Source organism: Podarcis tiliguerta (genome assembly GCF_965153285.1).
Source record: "Podarcis tiliguerta genome assembly, chromosome: Z".
NCBI classification, from domain to species: Eukaryota; Metazoa; Chordata; class Lepidosauria; order Squamata; family Lacertidae; genus Podarcis; species Podarcis tiliguerta.
In genome coordinates this window covers 4,891,458-4,916,603 of record NC_139553.1, presented here as the reverse complement: position 1 = coordinate 4,916,603, position 25,146 = coordinate 4,891,458, and the positions used below count along the sequence as shown (strand labels likewise).

The following is a 25,146-nucleotide window of genomic DNA, read 5'->3' as shown; positions in this document are numbered from 1 at the left end:
AAAACTTTAATGGAGTTAAAATCAGAGCCTCAGATTTCAACACAACAGAGCACTGGATAAGCACTTTGCTACCAAGTATATTTTGTGCAGGTTCAATCAGCTGCCCTTCCTTATTGTAACAGAACTTCATCAATGTCCCTATGCTTTTCTCTGCTTTGACTTTCACTTCCTCCATATGGCACTTCCAAGAGAGGGTTTCACTAAAGAGTACACCCAAATATGAGTGTGTTTGTTCTACAGCTTGCTGATCTAAATACCATTTATACTTAGGACTGTGTTTGCTAAAAAAATCATTAAGAGTAATATATAGGCTTTCCTGTCATTAATATAAAAGTTTAGAAGAGTGGGAGCCAGAGTGCAACCTTTTAAACCAGGGGTCAGCAATGTGCGGCCCATGGGCTGGAAACAGCCCACGGAGGCCGTTTAACTGGCCCATGAGCCGCCCCAGAACCAAGCCGCCCACTCGGCGAGTCCCAGCGTGCTGTGCTACACCGGCGCAGCACAGCACAGGGACTCGCTTCCACAGTGCCGGAAATTGCGTCTGTGCACACGCAGACACCAGAAATCACATCTGCGCAAGTGCAAACAACGAAAATCGTGACTGTGCAGACACTGGAAATCGCAGGTGCATGCACTCATGCGGGCGGGCGTGCTCCGACCCCTGTTTTAAACCTACTCTGACCCTCATTTCAGTACAGCTGTTAGATCAATAACAGAATTCTGCAGTCAGTATTGGCAATTTGAAATTTCTCCCAGTCTGTTTCGATTAATAGAGACGAATGCAGCAGAGATAAAAAGGCTACATAAAGATTATTCTTAATATTCCTAGTCTATTTCCTTATACTATGGTTCAGAATAAAACATTGATCAATGGTACTGTGTCCTTCTCTGAACCCCACTTGTTTTCATGAATAATGTTGTTATTTTGCAACCAGTCTGATTATTTTTGAAGGAGATACCATGCATAGCTTTGAGATGTCTAACAAGATAAGTGGCCAATAGTTTTTGCCCTTGTTTATGGTAGTAAATAAGCCAGTCATGGTAGGCATCCACCATGCTATGCATTCCTTATAGAGCTCAGTTTTGATTTCTACTGGCAAATATAATTATTTTGAATTCCAAAATCTGCTATCCAAACTTCTCCTACCAAATCAAGTCTTATAAAATAAGTCAAGCTCTGACTTCCTCAGCCCCTCTTATATTTCTTAACAGCTGACTGGCTAGAAGAGTTACAATCCTGTAAGTTGAGGGCAGGAGCAGCTTAGGTTAATAAGACCAAGTCTCCTGCAAACATATTTTATCAAATTGCTAGAGCATACAAATAAAATCCTTATCCATCTTATTATCCCAACCTGCCAGGTTCCAGGAAAAACTATTAAGACCTTTTTGGATGTTTTCTAGTCAGTTATGGTATCTTAAAGGAGAGCTGAAGGTATCATAATTTGATTTTCTATAATTACCCCTAGGCCTGGTCTTATCTTGAGCATTTGTTAATGTATAATTCTTTTGATTTCTGAAAAATAAATTGCTAGCAGGGTTGAAGTTTTGAACCTCTAACTTGGGTATATTTCTTCCAATACCTGCATTTGGGCCAATATAATGAATCTTCCCTTCTTGACTATTGGAGCGTATCTGGATATTATTAGTAAAAGTAGCAAAGGCCTTATGGCTTGAGAATGTCCTGTTCCTTTTTCCAGACTGCAATTTCCTTTTTCTTCTATGTACAGGAGAGGAATATTTAACTTGCTATTGGTTGTGCAGCCTTTTAATTCTAACTAACAGCTCTCTGTCAGCAAACATATAATGCAGCAAAAACAACGCAGGAGGCAGCAGTTACGAGTTATCAATGTCTGCAGCCACAGAGGTGCACTCTACTCTCTCAAGACAGAAAGATTCCAACAACAAAATTGTTCAGTTACTGATATGAACTTAGCAATCTCAGACCTATCTAAATCTTGATGTATCTTCAAACCATCACTAACTTCAGTTTCTTTGCTGGTAAGGTCCTGTCTGCAGTGCTGCAATCAGAATTCCTGTCTCCACTAACCTGACCAGTGTACCAATTATGGCATTCAAACCAGAAACTTCCTTTTCCAATGATGCCTCAAGGCTGCTAAAGATTCCCTCTGCTAGAGTAAACTAGTTTACCTGGGGGGAATTTGTCCGGAATGATTGCCAGGTTTCCCCTCTCGCCCTCCGTTTCTTCTTTTTCAGGCTGGGGGGATTCCAAAGAGGATGGCTTTTGTGGCATCTCCAAGTCAGATAAACTATAGAAGAAAAAGAAGAGGGGATGTCTTAACATGAATTCTGCCTAATGTCTGGAGAGCTTATTTATGGCTTATTTATAGCCAAGTTCATGACCACTATGAACCACAGAAGTAGCAGACAGCAAGGAACTACCGCTTCCACTTGCTGCTGCTCTCACCAGATGGACTTGGCCCCTTCCCACACTTCTCAAGGCCATCAGTTGCACCTGCCCTGTGAGGAAGATGAACAGGATTAGCTGCTCTGGGAGTGGTGGCATCAACAGGGCCCCCATGAGCCAATCTGGGAGTGACAAGAAGCTGAGAATTATTTCCAACTACATTCTACTCAGAGTAGACCCACTGAATAGATCTAGGCTAGCCATGTTCATTAATTTAAAAGGGTATACTCAGAGTATGGCTAGCCATAGATTACTCCACTCTGGGAGGAAGTGCATTACAGTCACTTCCAGGCTGGATGTCAAGGCTTCTATTTTGAAATGTGAGCATCTTGTTTCTATCCAAGCCAGTCATTACAAAAATCTTGTAATGTTAAGAATTTGGTGTCAGAATTTGCTTCTTTTCCTCTTTCCTCCCCATTCTTTTTCCCCTGTCTTTTTAAAGGGCAAGAGTCTGATGACAGGGACTGCTATTTTAAAAATATGATTTGCAAGCCACTGAATGAACTGTTTAATGGGAGAGCTTCTTAAGCAGCCTGGAAAGAGTGGCAATCCTGGTAACCCTTCTCATATGGAACAGCAAAACAAATAGGATCCCCCCCCCCAAAAAAAATGCTAATATAGCAATGATCAATTGATGTTTCAATGGGTTCCTTGATGTGGATAAGCAATGAGCTTTTCCCTTATTTCCCCTAGAGTTCATCAAGGGATATGTTCATTGTCTCCCCTGAACCCTACAAAATTTGCAGGGGAGCAGGAGGACACCAGACTCTCAACCTTCAGCCTAATGTAATTCTTTAAAACATTGTGCCCCAATTGTGACTGCTAAGTGTACTGAACTAATAAAGAAAGGTTAGCAAAAGGAAATGATGCACTTACCTTCGTGCAAGGCCACACAGTTGAGTCATCTCATCATCTATTGACTCTCCTGCAATAGGAGAAAAGAAGCCTTTCAAAATTATGCTGAAATGATAAAGTGCTCTCTCCACCTCCCCAGCTACTGGTATTCAGAGGCATATTGCCACTGAAACAAACCAGATTTTTCCTGGTTCTGCATCCTGCAAAACCCTGGCATGCTTAGTCCCCGCTCTCCCCAAGTCAAACGCAGAGGCCTTAGAGAAAAAGGTGGGGTGCTGGAGAGGCAAAGAAATTGTGCAAGTCCCTCTTAATAGTTTTTCCCTGCAAGAAACTCAAGCCATTGCAATCTGTCCCCCAAGCATGCTACAGAAAGGACTTATACTTACCATGAAAGGTATTTCTAGATCCTGTAAAAGCTGCTGGCAGATTGAGTTAGATTTGGCACTGCCTGGCGGTCAATAGGCAAAACTGCAAGCTTGAAAAAATAAACAATTCAAGCAGGAAGCTGCCGTTTTAGCTCCTCCCTCCCTCAGTTTTTAGATAACAAGCCAGAAAGTGGGGAGATTTGGTATTAGTATAGTGTGGGAGGCAGCTTTCAACAGAAAAAGGTTGCCTAAAGGATTCACTGAGATTTCCCAGTATAAAGGTAGAAAAATATGATGGAGCAACTATCAGACAAAGCATATAAAAGGTATCACAGAATAATTGCAGAATAGAATTGCACCAGGGAGTAAAGAAATCAGAGTGCCGGTAACTCTGCAAGAATCAGACTCCTCATTCACCACTCCATTCATCACCTTCATCCTGTGGCTGATGGTCAGAGTCAAGGTCTTCAAGGGAAACAGAATGCCTGGGTTGCGACTGAGAACTCCTGCGTGAAGGTCACACTTTAGACTGCCCCCTGGAGGTGGAGGGAGTAGTAGTAGATACAGATTGTTGATGTAGAACATTTGGAAACTGATATGGGGCTGAAGGTAAACGTACTTACTTAGCTAGGTCTCCTTGGGGCAGTGAAGCAGATCGGAAATTAAGGAATAAATAATGCAGAAAACTGCATCAGTTGAGACCGATTCCGGACAGTTGTGTATTGAGTATCGAATATTGAGGCTGGTTCATGCTGGGGTGAGCTGCATAAATAGCTTGGCTCTGATAGGAGTTTCCATAGGATGAGGAATTCTTCTAAGTCCAGCTGAGGGAAAGCTTCCTTGTGATTGATTTGCTTGCTCTCCTGGTCCTCCACAGGAATACAGTCATACCTCGGGTTACAGCCACTTCAGGTTGCATTTTTTCGGGTTGCGGACCGCTAAATCCCGGAAGTACCGGAACAGGTTACTTTTGGGTTTCGGCAGTCGCGCATGCGCAGAAGCGCTAAATCGCGCTTTGCACATGTGCAGAAGCGCCAAATTGCAACCGTGCATGCACATGTGCGCGTTGCGAACACTGCAGGTTGTGAATGTGCATCCCGCACTGATCACGTTCGCAACCCAAGCGTGCACTGTATTCTGTTGCCATCCTCTCTCTGTGCAGTGAGCATTCTTCAGCCAAAGCAGGGACAGAGCCTCCTGCTGAGCTTTCTATTGCACACCTCTAACCCAGTTAGAATAATGCCATATAAAGGGGAATTTATGGGCACACCTGATCTGGCTCTGAGATGTTCTGTATAGAAATCCCCTAGAGAGGGGGAAGGAGAGGCTGGTAAACTGGGAAGATCTGTCATAACTGTTGAAAGTAGCAGTAGCTGCTGCTTACATGGGAGGAGGGCTGGAGCTAAAGTCTGAGTAGAGGCAGATCTAGCTGAATCATGTCTATTGCCTTTACAGGCTGTAGTTTGCTGCTGCAATTCTCTCCTGGCAGGAGAGTGTGGATTTCATCTGTGCCTTTACCATTTAAATGCAGGCAAAGAAGCAGAACTGAACAATAGCCAGTTGTTTGCAGATTGTTAGCAAAGTGGCAGAAAACTGGCTAAACCCCCACGGAGAACTAACAGTTTCCGTTTCCAAAGCCTTAACTGCACTCAGCATTAGGGCTCAAGAGGGAGAAATACAGAAGCTACTGATACTTATAAGTAGTGAAAATAAGCAGAAGGTAAAGGAACTAGAGCCACAGAGAAATTCAACAAGAGGTAGAATAAACAAGGAATTAAGCAGCCTGAAAAAAGGTGTGCACCAGAAGTCTCAGGAAGAAACAACCACTTCCCACAAGGCAAAATTAAAAACTGAGGGAGGGAGGAGCGGGGAGGAGCCAAGATGGCAGCTTCCTTTTTTAATTAATTAATTAATTTTTCAAGCTTGCATTATTGCCTATTGACTGCCAGGCAGCGCCACACCTAAACCCAATCTGGCCAGTTTTTTTACAGGGTCTCCAGAAAGACAGGGATGTGTCAACTCAATTCCTGAGTCCCCTCCATATGCCAGAAGACTTGGGAGAAAACAGGCTGGGGAGGAGGCGGCTCTCATTTTGTGCTAAACACCTGAAGAAGCAGCACAAGTTTCTCCTGTGGCCCTGCCTCTGCAAAAGCCCAGAGGAAAGAAATAACCCTTCCTTCCCCCAAGTCCTCTACACATGCCAAAGGACCAAGGAGGCAGTGAGGGAATGATGACTGCAAAAGCAGCTGGCCACTGACACCAAAACATATGGTTGCATTGGGCTGGGGGAACCTATCCACCCCTTGTTTAGGAAGGCAAATTTTGTTTAAAGGTTATTATTATGACAGGCTGATGCATAGACATCATAAGGAGAGCCACGCCTTTTTATATTCTAAGTTTGAGGGCAGGGACCTTCTTACTGCTGATTTTTAAGTCTCTCTGGGAGTCTTTTTGGCTACAGGGCTAAGTATAAATGCCTTTACTAAACAGAATTTTTAAAAATCAATTCTGCACCCCCAAACCACAGCCCTTCCACAAAACAGTGGACTATGACTGCCACTCTAACTTTCAGCCTGCTTGAATATTCTGCTCCAGCCCTCGTCTTTACTTGTGATTCAGTGCAACCCTATTGTGCAAAGATATATTGAATTGTCTCAGTTGTCAGCAATTTCATTAGTATATATGATACCATCTGCTGATTTGAACAGAAAGGCATTTTAATGTTTATTCGCTGGAGAAACTTATTTCCAATGTGAAGAATTTGATATATGATAATTGAATACACTCAAGTCTTTTGAGAATACAGCTAGGACATGTAAACTACAATATTGTTTCTCAAATTAAAGTCTCTTGGTATCGGAAAACAAAGTAACATCAAACCCAGAAATATTTGCAACCCCATGCTGTGCCCATAAAGTTACACTTCTGCACACCTAATGGGGCATGAACTTGGTAGAACACTTGGTTGGTACTGCTACCCAATGGGATTGCCTGGAATTTCTGTCCAGAGTTTAAAATATACGGTACCTTTTAAAAACGGAACAGCAGCACTCAACTCTGCAACATTTGTTGAAGATCCCATAGTATATCTATATTCCTATCTTAAATGATAAATGAGGGGCCCAATCTTCGACAATCACCATGCGATAAGGAGAAGAAGGGGAAAGAAAAAACATTGGCACACAGATAGGAGCCCAGAAAACAGATAGGAATGTGTGTCTGAGATCTATAACTGAAGATAAGCAACAAACACAGCCACACACCATACAGACACTGCTGTTCCAGCCTCTCAAACAGCTGGGCGCTTTGATTCAGCTGTTCACGAAAGCCCTCTGCAACACAATAATCCACTTCGCTGGCCTGCAAGAGCTCCTCAAAAGCTCTGATCAAATTGGACAGGTGCTGGCGGTAAGTTGCACAGATGCTGTGGATCTCTTGAATTTTCTGACGCTGGTAAGACTGCTCATGTACTGGAGAGTGGATTGGGGAATCGTGCCTTTAAAAAAAGGGGGGAAACCAGAAGCCGACTTTAGAAAGAAGATGCATCCAGCTTTTCAAAGTTGACTCAAAGCACAATTTCTAGACTAGAATTTTGCACAAGGCATGATATTTGTGAGGGACCACATATGAGAGTATCTATTTCACCTCCCTTCTGCTGTCCCCCCTTGAAGAAAGCTCCTCTGCAGAATCACCTGGTGCCCTCTGGACCCACGTTTCAGAGAGTGGTGAAGTTTTCCTCTAACTATAATACTTACCAAAATATTTGTGATTTCTTAATAAGCAGTTTAAATCAACAAAATATTATATGAGCAGTGAGATATTTGCAGTTCATGGTGAACACAGAGGGTGCTATTCAACTATGTCATACTCACAAGCAGATCCACAGAAATCAATGAAAAATGCAAGTTTCAATGTGTCTACACTGGATAGGACTTAGTTGGATATCATCCAGTATTTCCAGTTTCTTTTAAATAGAGTACAATCAACAATTGATAATGATAGTGACCATTTGAAACATTTTTCTTACTACCTTGATAGTTCAGAAATGCAGAAATTCAGGAGCAAGGCAACTGTTATTGAAATGATATAGTGGGATTTAGAAGCAATTTAATTCTCCAGAGCAAATACCCTGAAGTGAACCCAATCAAGTCTGTTTGTACTCTTCTTTCTTGTTCTAACAGAGAAATAAATAGCACAAGGTTTTGCATTTTGTTTTGTGAAATAATTTGTCACTGCTTTACCTTTTTGTACATTTCTTTTGTCATTTATGGAAAGGTGGCTGCAGTTGTTGTTCCCCCCTCATCTTATGTATTGTGAACCTGGCATGTACTAATAAAAATCTAATTTCCCCAGCCCCAGATGTGACATATAAAGCACCACTGAAGAACAAAATGAATACACAGAGAAGTAGATGTTTGGTAGATAAAGATAAACAAAATGAAACACCACCACAATCATCCTAGAAGTTCTAGCTGAGTTTTCCTGTTGACACACAAGAAAAGTCTGAAGGCCCATCCAGTGAAGCATCTTAGTCTCACAGTGGCCAAACAGATACCTCTGAGAAGCCCATTAGCAGTACCTGAATGCAGCAGCACTCTCCCCACCTGCAGACCCCAGCAACTAGTATTCAGAGGCATGCTGTCTCCAGCTGTGGAGGCATAATATAGCCATCATGGCAGGTAACCACCAATAGCCTTATCCTCCATGAAAACTGTCTAATCCTCTTTTAAAGTTATCCAATTTCTGGCCTCCATTTCATAAGCCCTCGTCATACTGCCTCCGATACTGGAGGTAGTAACCAGTCTTTTAATAATTTACCTCAACATAAGAGCAGCCTTGCTGGATCATAACAAAGACCCATCTAGTCCAGCATTCTGCTTCCCCAGTTAGCCAACCAGATGCTGCAACAAAAGCCTACAGGCAGGACATGAAGAGCCCTGTCCCATTGTTGATCCGAGAAATTGTTCCTCAAAATGGTGCCTTTCATAGATTCTATGATAGGAAGCCATTGCTAAATGTATGCTCCATGAATTGCTTTAATCCTCTATTAAGCCCACCCAAGCTAGTGGCCATCACTACATGTACTGACAACAAGCTCCATAAGCAAATGATACACTATGGGGTGGGGGACCACCTTTATACAGCAGGCTAATTTCTCTGTTCTCCATCCAAACAAGCATGAGGACACTTCAGGCCAGGCAAAATCACTCAAGGGAGTTATGAAGCAGGGCTAGTGAGTAGTGTGTGGTCTGAGAAGAGAATGTGGCCATAGGATAGTTCCATGAGGCCAGATAGGGAGATCTGGAGGGTCACATTTGGCCTGAGGTTCCCCATCCTTGTTCTAAGCTGCCTTCTGAAGTTTCCCTAAGCACTGCAAAACACTTTGGGTACTAAGCAAGGCAGTGAGGAATGTGTTCTTGGGTGAGTTATGAGGGCCAGATAGAGAGGCCTGGAGGGCTACATATCTGGCCTCCAAGCCTGAGCTTCCCCATCCCTGCCCTAGCATAATCTGTCTCATGATGACACGCATGAGGATATGACATCGGTACGGCCTCCAAGGCTGCTCAGAGTCCTATGGAGCATTACATTCAAGAACCATTCATGTATTTACTTAACCATCCTGCCCACTCCAAACTTCCTCCCCAAAGCTGCTTTATCATAAGCTCACCTAGCCAGTGAAACTCCTTTAAGTTTATTTTGCAGACGGCACACCTCATCCAGAAGATGTATGTTTGCAATCTGCTCTTTTTCCAACTCCATCTCATTCTCTGACAGCAGCTCCTTCAGCTTTTGAATTTTTTTTTCATTTTGTTGCTCCAAGTCATGAGATGTGAGATCCTTGATGCGGATTTGAGGCTCCTCTTGCAGATGCTCATCAGAGAAAGTTTGCAACTCTGGTCTACTGGCATCTATTATGGGAAGAAAATGATGGTGCGTGGGCAGCTCCACATCATTCTGAGTTGTACTTAAAATATCACCAGAAGGGAGTTGCTTGGCAGGCTCAAAGTGGATCATCAGCATCCTGTACTTTGCCAGTTCAGACTTCAGAATCTTAATTATTTGTCTCAATTCTTCAATGTCATCAGTAGCTTCATAGTCAAATGCATCTATGCTTGTAATTCTTAAGCTGAGTGAAAGCAGGCTCCTAGAATCTGAGTATGTGGTAGTTGCATCAACATCTTCCTTCTCTGAGAAAGCAAACTCTTGATTTAGCTCTTTCATAGCAAGCTTTGACTCAGGTGTGGAAGTTTCTGTTTCTGGAAATAAAATAATGTGTTTTACTTAAAGGTTAGAGGTTATGATTCAGTCTAAGACATTTCCTTATTTTTGCAACCAATGAGGCTTCTGGGTCTGCCACTGCTCAGCATTATCTGCATGAATGGGAAATTTATGGCCCTCCAAATGTTGTGGGACTCAGTTCCCATCAGCCCCAGCCAGCATGGCCATTTGTTAGGGATCATAGGAATTGCAGTCCAGAAGGCCACAGGTTCCCCATTCCTACTATTACGAAAAGCTTATAGGAGGGGTGGAGAACTGGTGGTCCTTCAGTTGTTGTTGGAGTCCAACTCTCATAGCCATCTGCATCTAATACTCTAATACTGACAGCTCCATTTACACAAGTGGCCTCTGCTTTGTCCAGTCACTTGACTATTCCAAAGTTCAATTCATAAACTTTCTCCTCTATGTAAACTATAAACAATTTGACTGAAAAGGTCTGAGTGCACAATCTATTATGATCAATCTGATTGCTGACAGTCCAAAAACCTGCTCTAAGTCATCCCTTTGAAGTACTACCTTGCTGGATACAATCCAACAGTGTTTCCAAGAGTAGATATGGCAGGAATGTGATAGTCAACTCCATTTGCATGGCCCCAGCACAAAGTACTCAGAAATGTTTTTCCTTTGGTTATAGAGGTTCCATTAAGTATCCCAATGAATACCAGATTAGACCTAACCATCAATCATTTCTCTAATCTAAGTGACACTGGAAAGCAATTCAGTTAGGTTAAAATGTCCAAACTATCTGAATCCTACTCCTTAAGCAAACAACCCCAGACCAATTCTGTTGTGGTTTGCTAGTAACCAAGCAACATTCTTCATGTCCCATAACTGTTCTTCCAGTTTCCATTCATTATCATTTAACGGTGGGAAAAATTCCTTGGGGAACTTTCTAGTGTTGACAAAAGAGTATATTGGTACTTCCACAGCAGAGTCACACGACTGATAAACTATTTATAATCTGCACTAATTCCTTTATATTTTGAGGGAATCAAAGGGAGAGGGTTTGGAAACCTCAGGAATGCAAAAATAAAAAATCAGAATCCATTAATATTTTTTTAAATCACAAGCCAAGATCAGACCAATTCTGTGGCACTGAGTACATAGAGAGTTGTGCACACATTTCATTCATTTTATTAAAACCCATACTCATAAATCCCGGGGACTCTTCCACACTTAAAAGACTGTGGCTGCTATTCCCAGGGGCTGCTATTGTGGGATAATTAAGCAAACAATATTTTAAAGTTACAGACTGTGGTAAAAAGGAGCAATTAACTTTAGCAAACAAGCTGTTAGCTGGAATTTATTTGGACAATTAACAAAAATGACCAGCTTGTTTTGCAAGAAAGGTTTGTTCTCCCAATCCCGGCAAAATCACTTGTGTATCCATCTCATACCTTGGCTGCTGCTCAGATCCTTGGCTGTTTCGCCTTTGCTTTCACCACTGACCAAGGTGACATCCACTTCAGAGCCATTTACTCTGATCAATGACTCAGCTGGAGAAAACATGGAAATGAAGAGAAAAGTGGTGAGAGAAAAGGGACACATTTAAAGAATGAAACATCTCAGCAATTTAGAAGTTCAAACTGATCTTCACAGGTGCAGGAGAGAAATGTGACCTTCCAAAGCCTCTCTGTCCGGCACTCAGAAATCTCCCCACATAGACCCCTCACTGGTCCAGCTTTGCATCATGACTGTTTTTGCCTGGCCTTGGACTGTGAGAATGCCTTTTGCTTGCAGGTATAGGAGTATGGAGAGTGGTGTGTGAATGTGTGTTAAACTAGCCTACTGTGCAAAGGTAAAACCTGCATTTGTTTCTCCTCCCCCTTGTGCCCCTGCTGTGCCCACCACTGGAAGGGTGGTTCTTGCATGCTATGGAAACAGTGGTCACAGTCATTCAGAGCAAGCAAGGGAATGCAGCCCTTGGGATGAAAATGAATCCCTAACTCTGATCTAAAGTACACATTCGCAGTGTTTCATCCTATCTGAAGGCATACCTCCTGCATGTCATGTTCCCATTCCTTAAGATCATCTGCTGGGGTCTCCTAGGTTAGGTGGGTGATGAACAGGAATTTTTTGATGCTGGCATTTCACCTATAAAACAGTGTCTCTGAAAATACTTCTTCAGTAAGGATTCTTATTTTTATGGACACCAAGTTTAAAGGGGTTTTATTTTCCCAAGGATTTAATGACTTATTGTTTTTGTAGCAGCTGTTATCTTATTGTCCAGATCTCTTTTTGCATGTTTGATGGTTCAAGAGTTCTTTTGGATGTTATTACTAATCATTTTCATTGTCTGTAAGCCGCCTTGCAGGCTTGGAAGCTGAAAAGAATGTAAGCCTTTTGAGTAAGTAAATAAAGCCACATGGTGTTGGTTCCTAGCTTTTCCTGATCTTCTACCCTACTGGTACTACGGATGCAGGAAGAGAGGCAAAACAGTCTAAGAGCAGACAATTGCCCCATGTTCTTCATCATCTCCTCACATTTTCTGTTGAGTGTTGGCATGCCCTATCAGTAGATGCCCAATCAATATATTATCAAGCATCTAGTGCCTAAAAAGCACCAAGAAAAAAAGTGAGAAATTACCGTATTTTTCACACCATAGGGCACACCGGACTATAGGGCGCACCCAGTTTTTAGGGGGGGAAATCAAGAAAAAAAATATTCCCCCCCCCAGCCCCAAAGAGCAGCGTACAGGCTGCACACAACCTCTCCCTGCCGGAGGGGTTGCGCGCGGCTATGGAGGAAGCCAAGGCAGGGAGCAGGATGGATCCCGCTCGGTGTTTTGGCTTCCTCTTTAGCCCAGCGCAACCTCTCCTTGCCAGGAGACGCTGCGCAGGGCTAAAGAATCCATAGCCTCTCCTTGCTGGAGGGGTTGCGGCTATGGAGGAAGCCAAGGCAGAGAGCGGGATGGATCCCGCTCGGTGTTTTGGTTTCCTCTTTAGCCCAGCGCAACCTCTCCTTGCCAGGAGACGCTGCGCAGGGCTAAAGAATCCATAGCCCCGTGCAGCCTCTCCTTGCTGGAGGGGTTGCGCGCAGCTATGGAGGAAGCCAAGGCAAAGAGCGGGATGGATCCCGCTCGCTGTTTTGGCTTCCCCTTTAGCCCCGTGCAGCCTCTCCTTGCCGGGAGACGCTGTGCAGGGCTTTCCTGGCTTTACTGGGAGGTGGGGAGATTCCCTCACCTCTCCCAAAAGCCCGCAGAAGCCGCGCAACCCCTTTAAAGAGATCGCAGCTTCTCCTGGCTTTCCTGGGAAGTGGGGGAATTCCCCCACCTCCCGCAAAACCGGCAGAAGCCGCGCGCACTTTAAAAGGGCTGCACGGCTTCTCTTGGCTTTCCTGGGAGGTGGGGGAATTCCCCCACCTCCCGCAAAACCGGCAGAAGCCGCACTCACTTTAAAAGGGCTGCACGGCTTCTCTTGGCTTTCCTGGGAGGTGGGGGAATTCCCCCACCTCCCGCAAAACCGGCAGAAGCCGCGCACACTTTAAAAGGGCTGCACGGCTTCTCTTGGCTTTCCTGGGAGGTGGGGGAATTCCCTCACCTCTCGCAAAAGCCCGCTTTAGCCCCGCGCGCCCTCTCCCGACTGGAGAGGTGACGCGCAGCTATAGAGGCTCCTGCCATAGCCGCGTGTCACCTCTCCAGCCAGGAGAGGGTCGCGGGGGGCTGCTTTAGCCCCGCACACGCTCTCCCGACTGGAGAGGTGGCGCGCGGCTAAAGAGGCTCCTGCCATAGCCGCGTGTCACCTCTCTAGCCGGGAGAGGGTCGCGGGGGGCTGCTTTAGCCCCGCACACGCTCTCCCGACTGGAGAGGTGGCGCGCGGCTAAAGAGGCTCCTGCCATAGGCGCGTGTCACCTCTCCAGCCGGGAGAGGGTCGCGGGGTGCTTCTTCAGCCCCACGAGTGCTCTCCCGGCTGGAGAGGTGACACGCGACTATAGAGGCTCCTGCCATAGCCGCGTGTCACCTCTCCAGCCGGGAGAGGGTCACGGGGCTATAGCCTCTTCGCTCCATAGGACGCACACACATTTCCCCTTCATTTTTGAAGGAGAAAAAGTGCGTCCTATAGAGCGAAAAATACGGTATTCTCACAGGCATTCTCATCAGCCAAAATAACTTGGCTGTGGGCCCTAGTTTCCCCCGTCATGTTTCTGTGTGATCTAAATTGACATGATGGAACGGCCTTGCAGGTCTGGTCAATCCTCAACTCCCCTCCTATATGCCACCATTATGTTTTATGGAAGAAAGGCAAGATCAGGAGTAACCTAGCGGAGATAAGTAGTCCAAAGGAAGAGGTGAGGCAATTCACAGCCTGATGATGATGACAAAAGACAAGTGCCATATGAACCAAAACCAATCTGTAACTGTCTGCTGATGAGCTCAGCAAGCTGCAGATTCATTATAGCAGAAGAGAATGTCAAACATAAGTGGCTAGGTCCCAGTAGAGTTGAGGAACCTGTGGCCCTCCACCCATTGTTGGACTCCAGCTGATGAAGGGAACTGGAATCAAACAATATATGGAGTGTGCAATGTTGGCTACCCCAGGGTGAAATGTAAATAACTACAACAATCCAAGTATTTCTGCAGAATCCTCCTGGCTCTCCTCTACCACTTTTAACCCTCAGCTCCTACTACCACCCCTTCCTTCAAAGTTAAGGAGAGGGCATTCTAATCAAATTTGGCAGCATTACACCTGTTTTAACCCTTTAGCTGCATGTTGAGCTGCTCACTGATTGAAGTTCTTAGATCCATCTGTGCAATTTAACCTTCAGTATCACAAGGAGATGGTAGGTGCAAGGCAGAAATGGGTTTGGGGGCAGGTAAACTACTGCCTACTGTTGGCCTGGTAGCAAAAATCCAAGTAATCCTTATTGGGATTGAACTATAAATGGAATTAAAGGGACAGCAAAGTGGTGTGGTAGTGGATGGGAGGGAGGGGAAATGATGCCAATCCTTCAGTGGCATGAGGGATCCCTGCAGTAAACCACTGGCATGGGGAGAGGGGACAGCAACTGTCTTCCAATGTAATCCAGAGTACATCTTTGCAAGGCACAGCTCCATTTCTTCTAGCCAAGTGAGACATTAAATTCTATTCCTCATCCACAATGTTAAAATGATCTACTTTATCTGTCTCCAAGCGAACAAGTGTCTTCATAAAAAAAAAATTACTGTTCTGCAACCATCTTATTTATTATACTTATTCTCTTATGTACCACTTGATCCACAAGGAAAGTACATTCGGGAACCTAGGGTAATGTGCATAATAAATAAGATGTGGGCATTAACATTTTCTCTTCAATGAAACAGGCACACACACACACACACACACCACACATTCATGAAATAGTAAGGGAAGTAAGAGAGAACAGAGAATGGGTGTTTCATTCTTACCCGTATGTCATTCTCCCCAATCTAAATGCTCCCAAACCTGACCCACAGAAAAACAGACAGGGAAGCATGGACATCCATGGAAAGGGTCTGTAGCCTCATGGTACAGTTTCCTCATGTTCAATTCCAGGCATAACCAGTAGCAGCTGATGGAAAATACCCTTCTATGCCCAAGGGCCTGAAAAGGCAGAGTAGACCAGTGTTTCTAAAGCAGGGGCCTTATGGGCCCCTGGAGCCCGGCCAGGAAATTCCAAGTAGGGCCCAGGTTACAAAATGTGAAAATGGGAGGCCACAGCACAAGGCTAGGGGGCCACAGAGGGAAGTGAGAAGTGATGGGGGGATCTTTTTTTTAAATTAAAAAAAAATCCTGATTGGTTGGCTATCTGCTTGGCTAATTCCAAGCGGGTAACGGGTGGCCCACGAGGGCCTAGAGTTCCTTTTTGCCATGTGTGTTTTCTTGGAGCAGTCCTGGTTTGTTTCTGGTGGGAGAAGGCAATCACTGAGGTTCCTATTTTTACCAGTAGAGCCCGTGATCCAGAACCCCCAGGTCAAGTAAGCGCTGCGGTGGGGTGGCAATGGCCAGAGCTGCTTGTTGCTGCCGCCAGTGCTGGGCCTGGTGGCAGTCTGGGCCTGACTCTGTAAGGCACAGAGTGCAATCCACCCCAGCACCTAGTGGATCAGGGCCTTTGGATGTTGCTGAGGGGCGCTTGGCTCATCAGCATCGTCAGCCCAGCTCTGCAAGGCACAGGGAGAAATCCACCCCAGTGCCTGGCTGAGCGGGTCATCTAGTGCTGCTGACTTGCATCTAGTAAATAACTGTCTACTCAAAAGAAAGCCACACTGAGTTCAGTGGGCCTTATTGTGACAGAAAAGTTTGTTTTCTGAGCAGGATGAGTCATCAAGTGTTTTTCCCCCTGCCAGCAAACAATTAACTAACAACAGTGCCTGCTTGGCCAGAGTTCCAGGGGAGGCAGTTGGAGTGGAGGCACGAGTGTGTGAGGGAGATTCTGTCAGGAGGCTGAGGAGAGCAGAGAACTCCCAGGAGATGCTCTCAGGTTCTGAACTGCAGAAAAGACACAGTCCCACACAGTGCCTACAGGAAAAAGGGTCCCCAGAGGGGATACCCTGACAGGAAAGGGCAGTAGTGATTCCGAGGCCAGGGAGGATTTGGGGGTCTGTAAGGGAAACAGTCCAGTTAAAATCCTAAGTTGCTGAAGTGTGTGTGGAGAAGTCTTATCTATGGAAGATGTGTAAAAGAAGGTAACTTTAAGCCTGAACAGCATAGAGCAGGGGTAGGCAACCTAAGGCCCATGGGCCACAAGTGGCCCACGGGGGTCATTTAACCAGCCCATGAGCCGCCGCCGAACCCAGCTGCCTGCTCAGTGAGTCCCCGCACACTGCGCTAATCTGGAGCAGTGTGGCGCAGGGGACTCGCTTCTGCGGCACCAGAAATTGCATCTGCTGTGGAAATTGCGGGGGCACACGCTCACACGCAATTCAGCCCACAGAGGGATCTCCACTGGAGTGAACTGACCCAGGAGAAGTAAACCTTGCTGACCCCTGGCATACAGCCTATAACCTGAGACAGTATACGTTTCAGTATACGTAAAGCAAAGCACTATGCTGTGAATAACCTCACTGTTCGTTACATTTCCGTGGAAGAAGAACAAAAACTCCTTGTTTACTTCTGTTATAATAAAGTTTGTTTGCAACCTGTTTTCCCAAAAGAAAAACCCACTGTCGCTTGTGATTCATTCTCCATTGGGGGAATTCACCTGAAGGAAAGGGAAACTGAGGGCTGGCGTAGTGGTGCCAGGGAGAGAGAGGGCCGTTGTGTTGTCACATCTTACTCCCAGATAAGGGGGGGGGGCTATAGTGTTTTATCTAGGAAGCTAGGGCTCCTCTGGATGACAAGCTTTTGCACCAGGTTAATGAGGAACACTTGCTTTTTAAAATTCTCCCACATATACAGAACTCCTTGTGCATCTTTTGGAATGTATCTGTAGTGTCAAACAACTGGGGTCAAATAAGTGTTGTTTACTTTTTATAATACATGGAAGATGGATCTTCCTTGGTAGGTTGTGGACTCGCCTTCCTTGGAGGTTTCTAAGCAGAGGTTGGATGGTCATCTGTCATGGATGCTTTAGCTGAATTTCCTACATTGCAGGGGGTTGCACAAGAAAAATGACCCTTGGGGTCCATTCCAGCTCCATGGTTCTATGTTTTTCTGCTTCAACAATATTTCATTATCTTGCTATCATTTTATGTAACTATATTTTGCATGAATTATAACAATTATAAATAAAACATGTACTATTTAAGCAGGATTTTTTGGGGGGGGGCAGCCTTTTGATAGGGGAGTCAGAACCTCAGATTTCTATTGATTTTTATTTATGGGGGGGCTATAATACTCAGCAACTGGTATTCAGAGGCATGCTACCTCCAACAGTGGAGGGAGAGCATAGCCATTGTGACTAGTGGCCCTTGATAATCTTGTTCTCCATGGCTAGTGCTACAAAATGTGTCCTGCACCACACAGGCTAGGGACAACCATCCTCTCCCCCCGCCCCCCTTTCTTCCCGACAAAATAGAAGAATGCTGAGCTGACCAGTCCCAGGGGTGCCAACCTGTAACATGTAAAATATACAATTTTGATGAGTTGAGGAAGGTGGGTAAAACTGAATGGTGTACACAGCATTTAAACTTGCAGCTTATTGATTGCTGAAGCAGTGCTAACCCTGGATATTGCTGCGGAATTCAAATTGGACACAACCACAAAAGGAATGAAATGCCATTGCATGCTTTCTGTATTATTTTCAACTGTACTTGCTTGCTTACCTCCTAATAATATCCCTTCCTGAGCAGATCTCTCACTCACAACTTCACTTGGCTGCAATTCATCATTACGTGGCTGCATAATTCTTTCCTTCAGATCTTCATCCAAGGCAAAGATGCGATGCTGAAGTTGCATGTCTGGCTTCCAGATGGGGTCCTTTAAGGAGATGCTTTCTAATGACTTGGATAACTTCAGTAAAACAGGCAAACAGGATTTCTTGAATGGCTGGCAAGGATCACTCTAAATGACACATAGAAAAATGTGAGTAGGTTGAGAAGGGAAGATCAGTATAAGAAAACAATAGTCACTAAAATCCAGCCTTGAATATTTTGCAAAAAACCTAACTGAAAGGGGGTAGCATTTTACCAAGGGGGGGATGCAACACACACACTCCTAAAAAACACCCTACTCCTAGTTACAATGTACAATTCAAGAGTAGGTGATCTGTGAACCAGGACACACACACACACACACGCACGCACAATTCAGATTTATGTTGTGAACCACCCTAAGATTACCAATATTAAATAATAATATTAGATATTATTGTTTAATAAATAATAATAATTAATAATAAAGATAAGAAGCACTGCCTTCCCTCTGACTTAGTCTGATGATATTATTAGGTAGTCATACTGGATTGGGTACATGGTGCCATGATGTTCAACACACTGTCCTCATGGCTAGATTATGTAGATAGCAAGAACAACCCTGCTGAGCGGGACAACAGGAATATCATGCAAAACATTGCAGGAAAAAAGTTAAAAGTGCTTCTTTAGAAGAAGAGCATGCTGCCTCCCCTTCATGTGAAAAGTGACATGAAATTCAGATCAGCTTTGTGACAAAGCATCAATGAGATTAGTAATAACATGTAAGGGTGGATGAGAAAACTCAAAGCATGCTAAAGGAAGAAAATAGTTTCTCTGGTTGTTATATTGTTTTGTTATTGGGTACTATTGTTTTCTTGTTTTTGTTTTAATTACTTATTTGTGTTTTTATCTTATATTTTTATCTTGTGAACCATCCTGAGATCTTTTGATGAAGAGCAGTATGTAAGCAAACAAACAAACAAACAGACCATTATCATTGTTGTATCAAGGTTTAAATTAGATTTCTATATAGGAATAATTCAAACTCACTTTATCCTTCCAGGAACCTTATGAGTTTACATTAAAAAAACAAAGAAAAGGGACTGCCCCTTCACACAACTCATCACTAGCTTATGAAATTCATTGTTACCAAACGTTATGTTTCAATATTCTTTAATTAAATATATTCATGGAATATAGTCTATCAACAACTTAATAACCAAACTGGTAAAGAACGGAAGCTCTGTATCCTGAGGTAAAATAATGGAGGCTGCAACAAGAATTCCAAGACTGGGTGTCAAACTAAGATTCATCCAGTGTAACATTCTGTTCCCACCAGCAGCCAGAGAAATGTCATATGCATGTGGGAAAGCCAAATACAAAGGCTCTATCTGCTCTCTTGAGAGCTTCCTAGGAAATCCTCATGGAGTCATTGAGCTGAAAGTGGACCTGCAAGGTTATTTTCTAGTCCAACACACTGCTCAAAGCAGGATCTGCAATGTAGGATGCAAATGAAGTACCATATGTCTGACAAAGATTGGCCAGATGTTTAAATACATTTGGCAAAGGAGAGTACACCACCTCCTATGACTTCCTCTGCCAAACAGCTCTAACCATGAAGAAGTTTCTCCAAATGTTTAGCCAAAACCCACTGCCCCTACTATGTCCACCCACTGGTTCAAGTCCTGCCTTTTGGAGTCTGCTCCATCCTTTGGGTGACTTCAGATATTTGAAGACATTGATTATGTCTCCCCATAACAATTTATCTTCCATACTAAACCTACCCAGCTCTTTCAACAGTTCCTCACAGAACACCTCACCATCTTCACTGATGCTGCCATTTGACAATGTTCTTCATACAATGTTGGGTTCCATTGTGGTAGCCCTAAGGAGGGCAGTGTCTCTTCTGCTCCACTGGAGCAGAAGACTACCAGAGCAGGCTGGCCCCTTTTAACTGAAGAGGCACCTCCCAGTGGGGGCAAAGCTAACAATTGGGACACAGCTGCTGCTACTACATAGAACTCAGTCTTGTTGCTCCTGAAACAACATCACAGCTTTGCCACCTGGTTCTATTAAGCCTAAATCCTGCCAAAAGCCCTCACCTCAAAGCATGCAGCTCTACTAGGCTTGCGCTTGCTGTGACTGACTGTGACCAACATTTCAGTGACATGCAAGACCAAGACCAAACCTAGCAATGTCAACCTGTTTCCTAGCAATGCCTAGTCCCCCTCCCCCTCCTGTACATATTTAAGACAGCTCTTAGAAACCTTTCTATGCCAACAGGTCTATGTAACAGTTTAAAACTTTATTGAGTAGTCAGTCTTTTTAACAATGATTTTGTACTGTTTGTTTTATGTGTTCTTCCATACATATTGCTGTACACCACACCAAAAATTTTGAGATGGCAGAATTTTATACTTTTAATAATTTTAAAAAGTAACTAAGGTGCACCACAAGGTGTTTAATGCAAAAGCCTTTTAAGAGAACTCAAATGCAGATGCTGCAGCTTGAGAAAAAAGAGCTCAGCAGCAAACATGCAAACCGTGAGTTCAGGTGTAACACTGCTTTTAAAAACTGGCTGATGTATACAATATGCATAAGCATCTTAAGTATCTTTTGACATCCTAGTCCAGGGGTTGGCAAACTGCGGCCCATGGGCCACAAGCAGCCCACGGGGGTTGTTTAAATGGCCCATGAGCCGCCCCCGAACTGAGCCGCCCACTCAGTGAGTCCCTGTGCGCTGTGCTAAACTGGCACAGTGTGGAGCAGGGACTCGCTTCTGCAGTGCCAGAAATCGCATCTGCGCAGAGGCGATGTGGCCCACAGAGTGATCTCTGTGGGAGTGAACCGGCCCAAGCGAGGTAAACCTTGCCGACCCCTGCCCCAGTCTTTAGGTAATTCCGCCTCCCAAAACAACACAACCCTATTGGTTGTGGAGAGAACTCTTTCACACTCTAAAAAGGAGCTTTAGCACCTTAAAACAAACTCACTTTGTTCATTTTCCTTGTATGCCGAAGGATCTCTTGCTGTTCACTCTCCACAGAGGCTCTCTCCCGCCAAGGTTCTTCATTTAATCTTGAAGATGCTGCTTTGTATTCAGAGCTTGCTATTTGGCCTTCATGTTTCAGTCCCACAATGTTACCTTCAACAGTCCCTGTTTGAGTAGCTACAGTTTTCACTTTAGCTTTTGATGATCCAATATCCACATTAATCTGTAGCATTGTTTTGGGATCAAGCCCTTCTTCCTCAGTCAAAGTAGATTTGGATTCAACTTGCAGCTTCAGGAATTTATTTGCTTGCCTTTGCTGCTCAAGTTCAGTTCTTAGCTGAATAATCAGTTGCTTAAGATCTTTCTCATCTTTATTCTCTAGATGGCCACTTGAACTGTCTTGCTCACTTGTGTTCAGATGATCTAACAGGTTATTTGCAATTTGTATTTGTTCTTCTCTAGTTTTACCGGGGGGGGGGGGGAGAATAGTAACGATAAGAAAACAATATTATCTTCTATGATTTACATTATAAAATCATTAAAAAGAATTCACACATATTTCATAATCTCACTTTGTGTCAGATATATACCACCTGCAGACTATTGTAATTAAGTTGTATATAAGTTGATGAAATAAGTAAAATAAATTGTTGAAAGAAAGAAATCTCAGATACGTGACTTGGAGAAATCCAGGATGAGTTACAAAGAAATACCTTCTCAAAACACTACTGCTACTCAGAAGTTGAGCAGGACTGAGAAAGAGGGTTTGGCAGTAGAAGTCTCAGGTATAAAATAATCCTAAAGTTACAGTTCTAGTGGCCAAATCAGACACGGCATTAATTGCATTAATGTGATTAATGATCACTTTCGGTTACGTAACTAGTAAAAGAAAAGCCTATACAACCTCCCTTGAGATCATGGATGGTGGAGAGGTGGAATTTAACTCTCTCCGACTCTGCCATGGTTTCAACTTCTCAGAAGCTACTATTTCAATTTCAAGGAAAGTGCCCAATCGCACCAAAGGAGGGTTCCCTTATAATGCACTCACCTGCTTTTAATAGATTTTTTATCTATTTCCAGGACCATGATGGGGGAGAAAGGGTTGAACTCCCTGCTTCCTCCCCCCAGTCCCAAGACTGTAGAGTCTGAAAGTTTAAGCCAGGGGCTGCCAAACTTTTGTGGCCCATAGCCATATTCACTGTAAACCAGAGGGATAAACTACACCAAGTACATGCCACAACCTATTCCATAGGCTACAGTAGAATGCTTGTTTAAAGATTAGTGTAAATTAAGGGGTAGGATCAGGGAGGGGACCCTGCAAGCACCAGGGAAGAAATCTGTAAGCGCTGCCTGTGGGTGCCATACTGGCAACCTCTGGAATCCCCACACAGTTAAGCTGTCTTCTATTTTAATACCACAAATCAGTCTGAAAACATGTTGGAAGCATACTCCATCAGAAGCAATAGCCAACTTAGTAAATTTCCAGGCATAGCTCTATATACTGCTAAAGGCTTATGGATGTCAGCTTGGAAAGCAATTTCACAATCCAATGGAAACTAAATAGAAGGACATTACACTCCAAAACAAATCCTGTCGTTAATTTCAAGCATGTCAATAAAGAGTTGTTTTGTGCCATTTGAAATACAAGCCAGGACTGAAAACAAGAGGCATTTAGAAGGCTGGCAGTTGAAAGAAAGAATGCTGAGTATGTTTTTAATGCCATTCGTGAGAAGTAAGTTACCCAGCACTATTGCCTTGGCACCAATCAGGCTGAAAGAATTTATAGGAAAACATTAGGATGAATGGTGTATCAGAGTCCTAAAAATGCTGGAAGGGAAATGCTCCATAGCAAATTTTTATGTAAGGTTGAGAAAGGTGGCAATGTTCTAGATTCGTATCTGAAGATCTCTCATCTGCCATTCTACATTGCTTTGGTGACTAATATTAACTTATGCTCTTCAGCTGATGTAGGATGAACAGCAATTAGTATCATTCATTTCAGAAGGAATCTGGCTGCTGAGCATTAGTGACCCCTGGCTTCAAACGAAGTAGCAGCTCTCTCTGAATTTCCCTAATCACATTCATATAATGCAGCAATCACTGCCATAAATGCAGTGTGGATCAATGAGGGTCCTATCTAGGGCTAAACCAGTACCATTTATTTGTTGTAGCTATTTGTACTCTGCCTTTCAGAATATAAATAAGGCAGCTTATAAATCAAAATACATTAATGAAATCACATTCAGCAATATTCAAACATAAATCATAAAGATTGTTTCCACCAGACAGGTGGTAACGGGAAGCAAGTTTTGAGGTCTTCTTTGCCTATACCCCTCTTTCCTGGAATCCTTCCTATTATTTGCAGGCATCAAGAATGGGAGTGGGCATTTCGTAACTTTGGGCAGGAGCATGATTTAACTACTCCCAGCTCTCAATTTTCAGAGCTTTGCAAACTCCCAACCATTTGGACAATCTTCTTCTATTTGCCTGGAAGGAACTGTGAGGTCTTCGCTCTGTCATTTTGTATCGTTTATCTGATTCCCTGTATGTTGCCATCTTGCCATGAAGGAAAATGCATCTTGTAACTGATGTCTCTGACTGTGCTTTGCATCTCCTAATTACTTAATTGCATGATGGACTAAAACGACTCTGAAGGAGGCTTGCCAATCTCCCAGGTAAATTAGAGAGCTCCGTTATCTAAATTCACTTTTAACACAATTGCTTTCCTCTCTTTTGCAATAGAACAACTGTTAAAAGTGTCGTGTCTAAGCCACCCGCTTACCTAGATCCAAGCAGTGCCACTCCATTTTCATTTAAAAGAGACATGAGCAAACCACTCTCTGGAGCTTCGCCTTTTTTCCCTGTTGTGCTTCTGCCAAAGCATTTGCCATCAGCCAGCTCATGTTCAAACTCAGGCTTATTTAGATTCAGACACTGTATATCCGAATAATCCGAAGGAGTTGCCTGCTAAAAAGAAAAATGCACTTACTTCTTTTCTTAAAAATAATAACTAGAGACAGGTATGTCAATGTTCTATTACTTTGGGGGCTGTGATCTTTACATAATAAGACTTTATCTTCTTGGAGGGGATTAATCTACATTAGAAAAGACAGTCTCAGTAAAATTATTCCACATACCACTCATTAGTATCAACACTAATGAACACCAATTTGATATTGGTTTCTTCAGGGTGGAAGAAAAAGAAATAAAGAGCTGTCATAGGGGAACTAACAAGGTTTCCTTGAAAGTATCTCTCATGAGAAAGTGAAGGCTCCAATACTTTTTAGAAAAGCTATCCCTCAATTAAAGTAATCTTAGGTTGATTAATCCTCCATGTTTTAGTCAATGAATCAACTAATTCTGCATAAATTTGAATATGACCAAATAATAATTGATCTATCATTTAAAAAAATACTTTGTTTTCCTATGTAATATGCAGGTCGCATCTTAGAAGAGGCATCTCCCAATTTTCCCACATAGGATGGAATGCTTCATTTAATTTTATATGTGACTGTAATTAAAATAGTTGTTTATTACAGTTGCTACTGATGTTGCTATGACTACCATTACCACCGCTATTATTAAATCTGTTGTGCAATTAATCCGGGAGGGGCACCTTTTAAAGTCAATCAGAACATTTTTAAAAAATCAAGTAAGTGAGAGGATTACTTCACTAAAGGAACATAGCCTTACTTTTTAGTCATTTTTCCTGGGTGGTTCTGGGAGCTTGCTCATTCCAAGTGCAATTTGTTTAGGGTGTTTTTACCCTACAAATGGAGAAGGTTTTACTATCCAGCCCCTTAGATGCAGCCATGTGCATTCTTAAAGCCAAATTACAATTAGCCCTCATTAAAAATAAAGCCTACATTTTATTTTATTGTTTGTTTGTTTGTTTGTTACAGAAGTAGTTACTAAAAGCCAACTAATT

General features: G+C 43.4%; 1 protein-coding gene across 6 annotated transcripts in view; it reads right to left on the bottom strand.

The window, feature by feature from the left end:
- CDK5RAP2 (CDK5 regulatory subunit associated protein 2) overlaps positions 1-25,146 on the bottom strand; it is a 125,465-nt gene that overhangs the window by 26,449 nt on the left and 73,870 nt on the right. For 3 of the 6 annotated variants that reach the window (XM_083422825.1, XM_083422828.1, XM_083422830.1), the window contains exons 20-27: positions 24,001-24,185; positions 21,220-21,676; positions 18,143-18,380; positions 11,322-11,420; positions 9,314-9,902; positions 6,909-7,141; positions 3,302-3,350; positions 2,149-2,267 (exon numbers count right to left, since the gene is read on the bottom strand). In XM_083422825.1, the coding sequence (XP_083278951.1) occupies positions 2,149-2,267; positions 3,302-3,350; positions 6,909-7,141; positions 9,314-9,902; positions 11,322-11,420; positions 18,143-18,380; positions 21,220-21,676; positions 24,001-24,185 (1,969 nt within the window). The remainder of the gene's footprint in view (positions 1-2,148; positions 2,268-3,301; positions 3,351-6,908; positions 7,142-9,313; positions 9,903-11,321; positions 11,421-18,142; positions 18,381-21,219; positions 21,677-24,000; positions 24,186-25,146) is intronic. The other 3 variants (XM_083422826.1, XM_083422829.1, XM_083422827.1) reach the window with 1 other exon arrangement.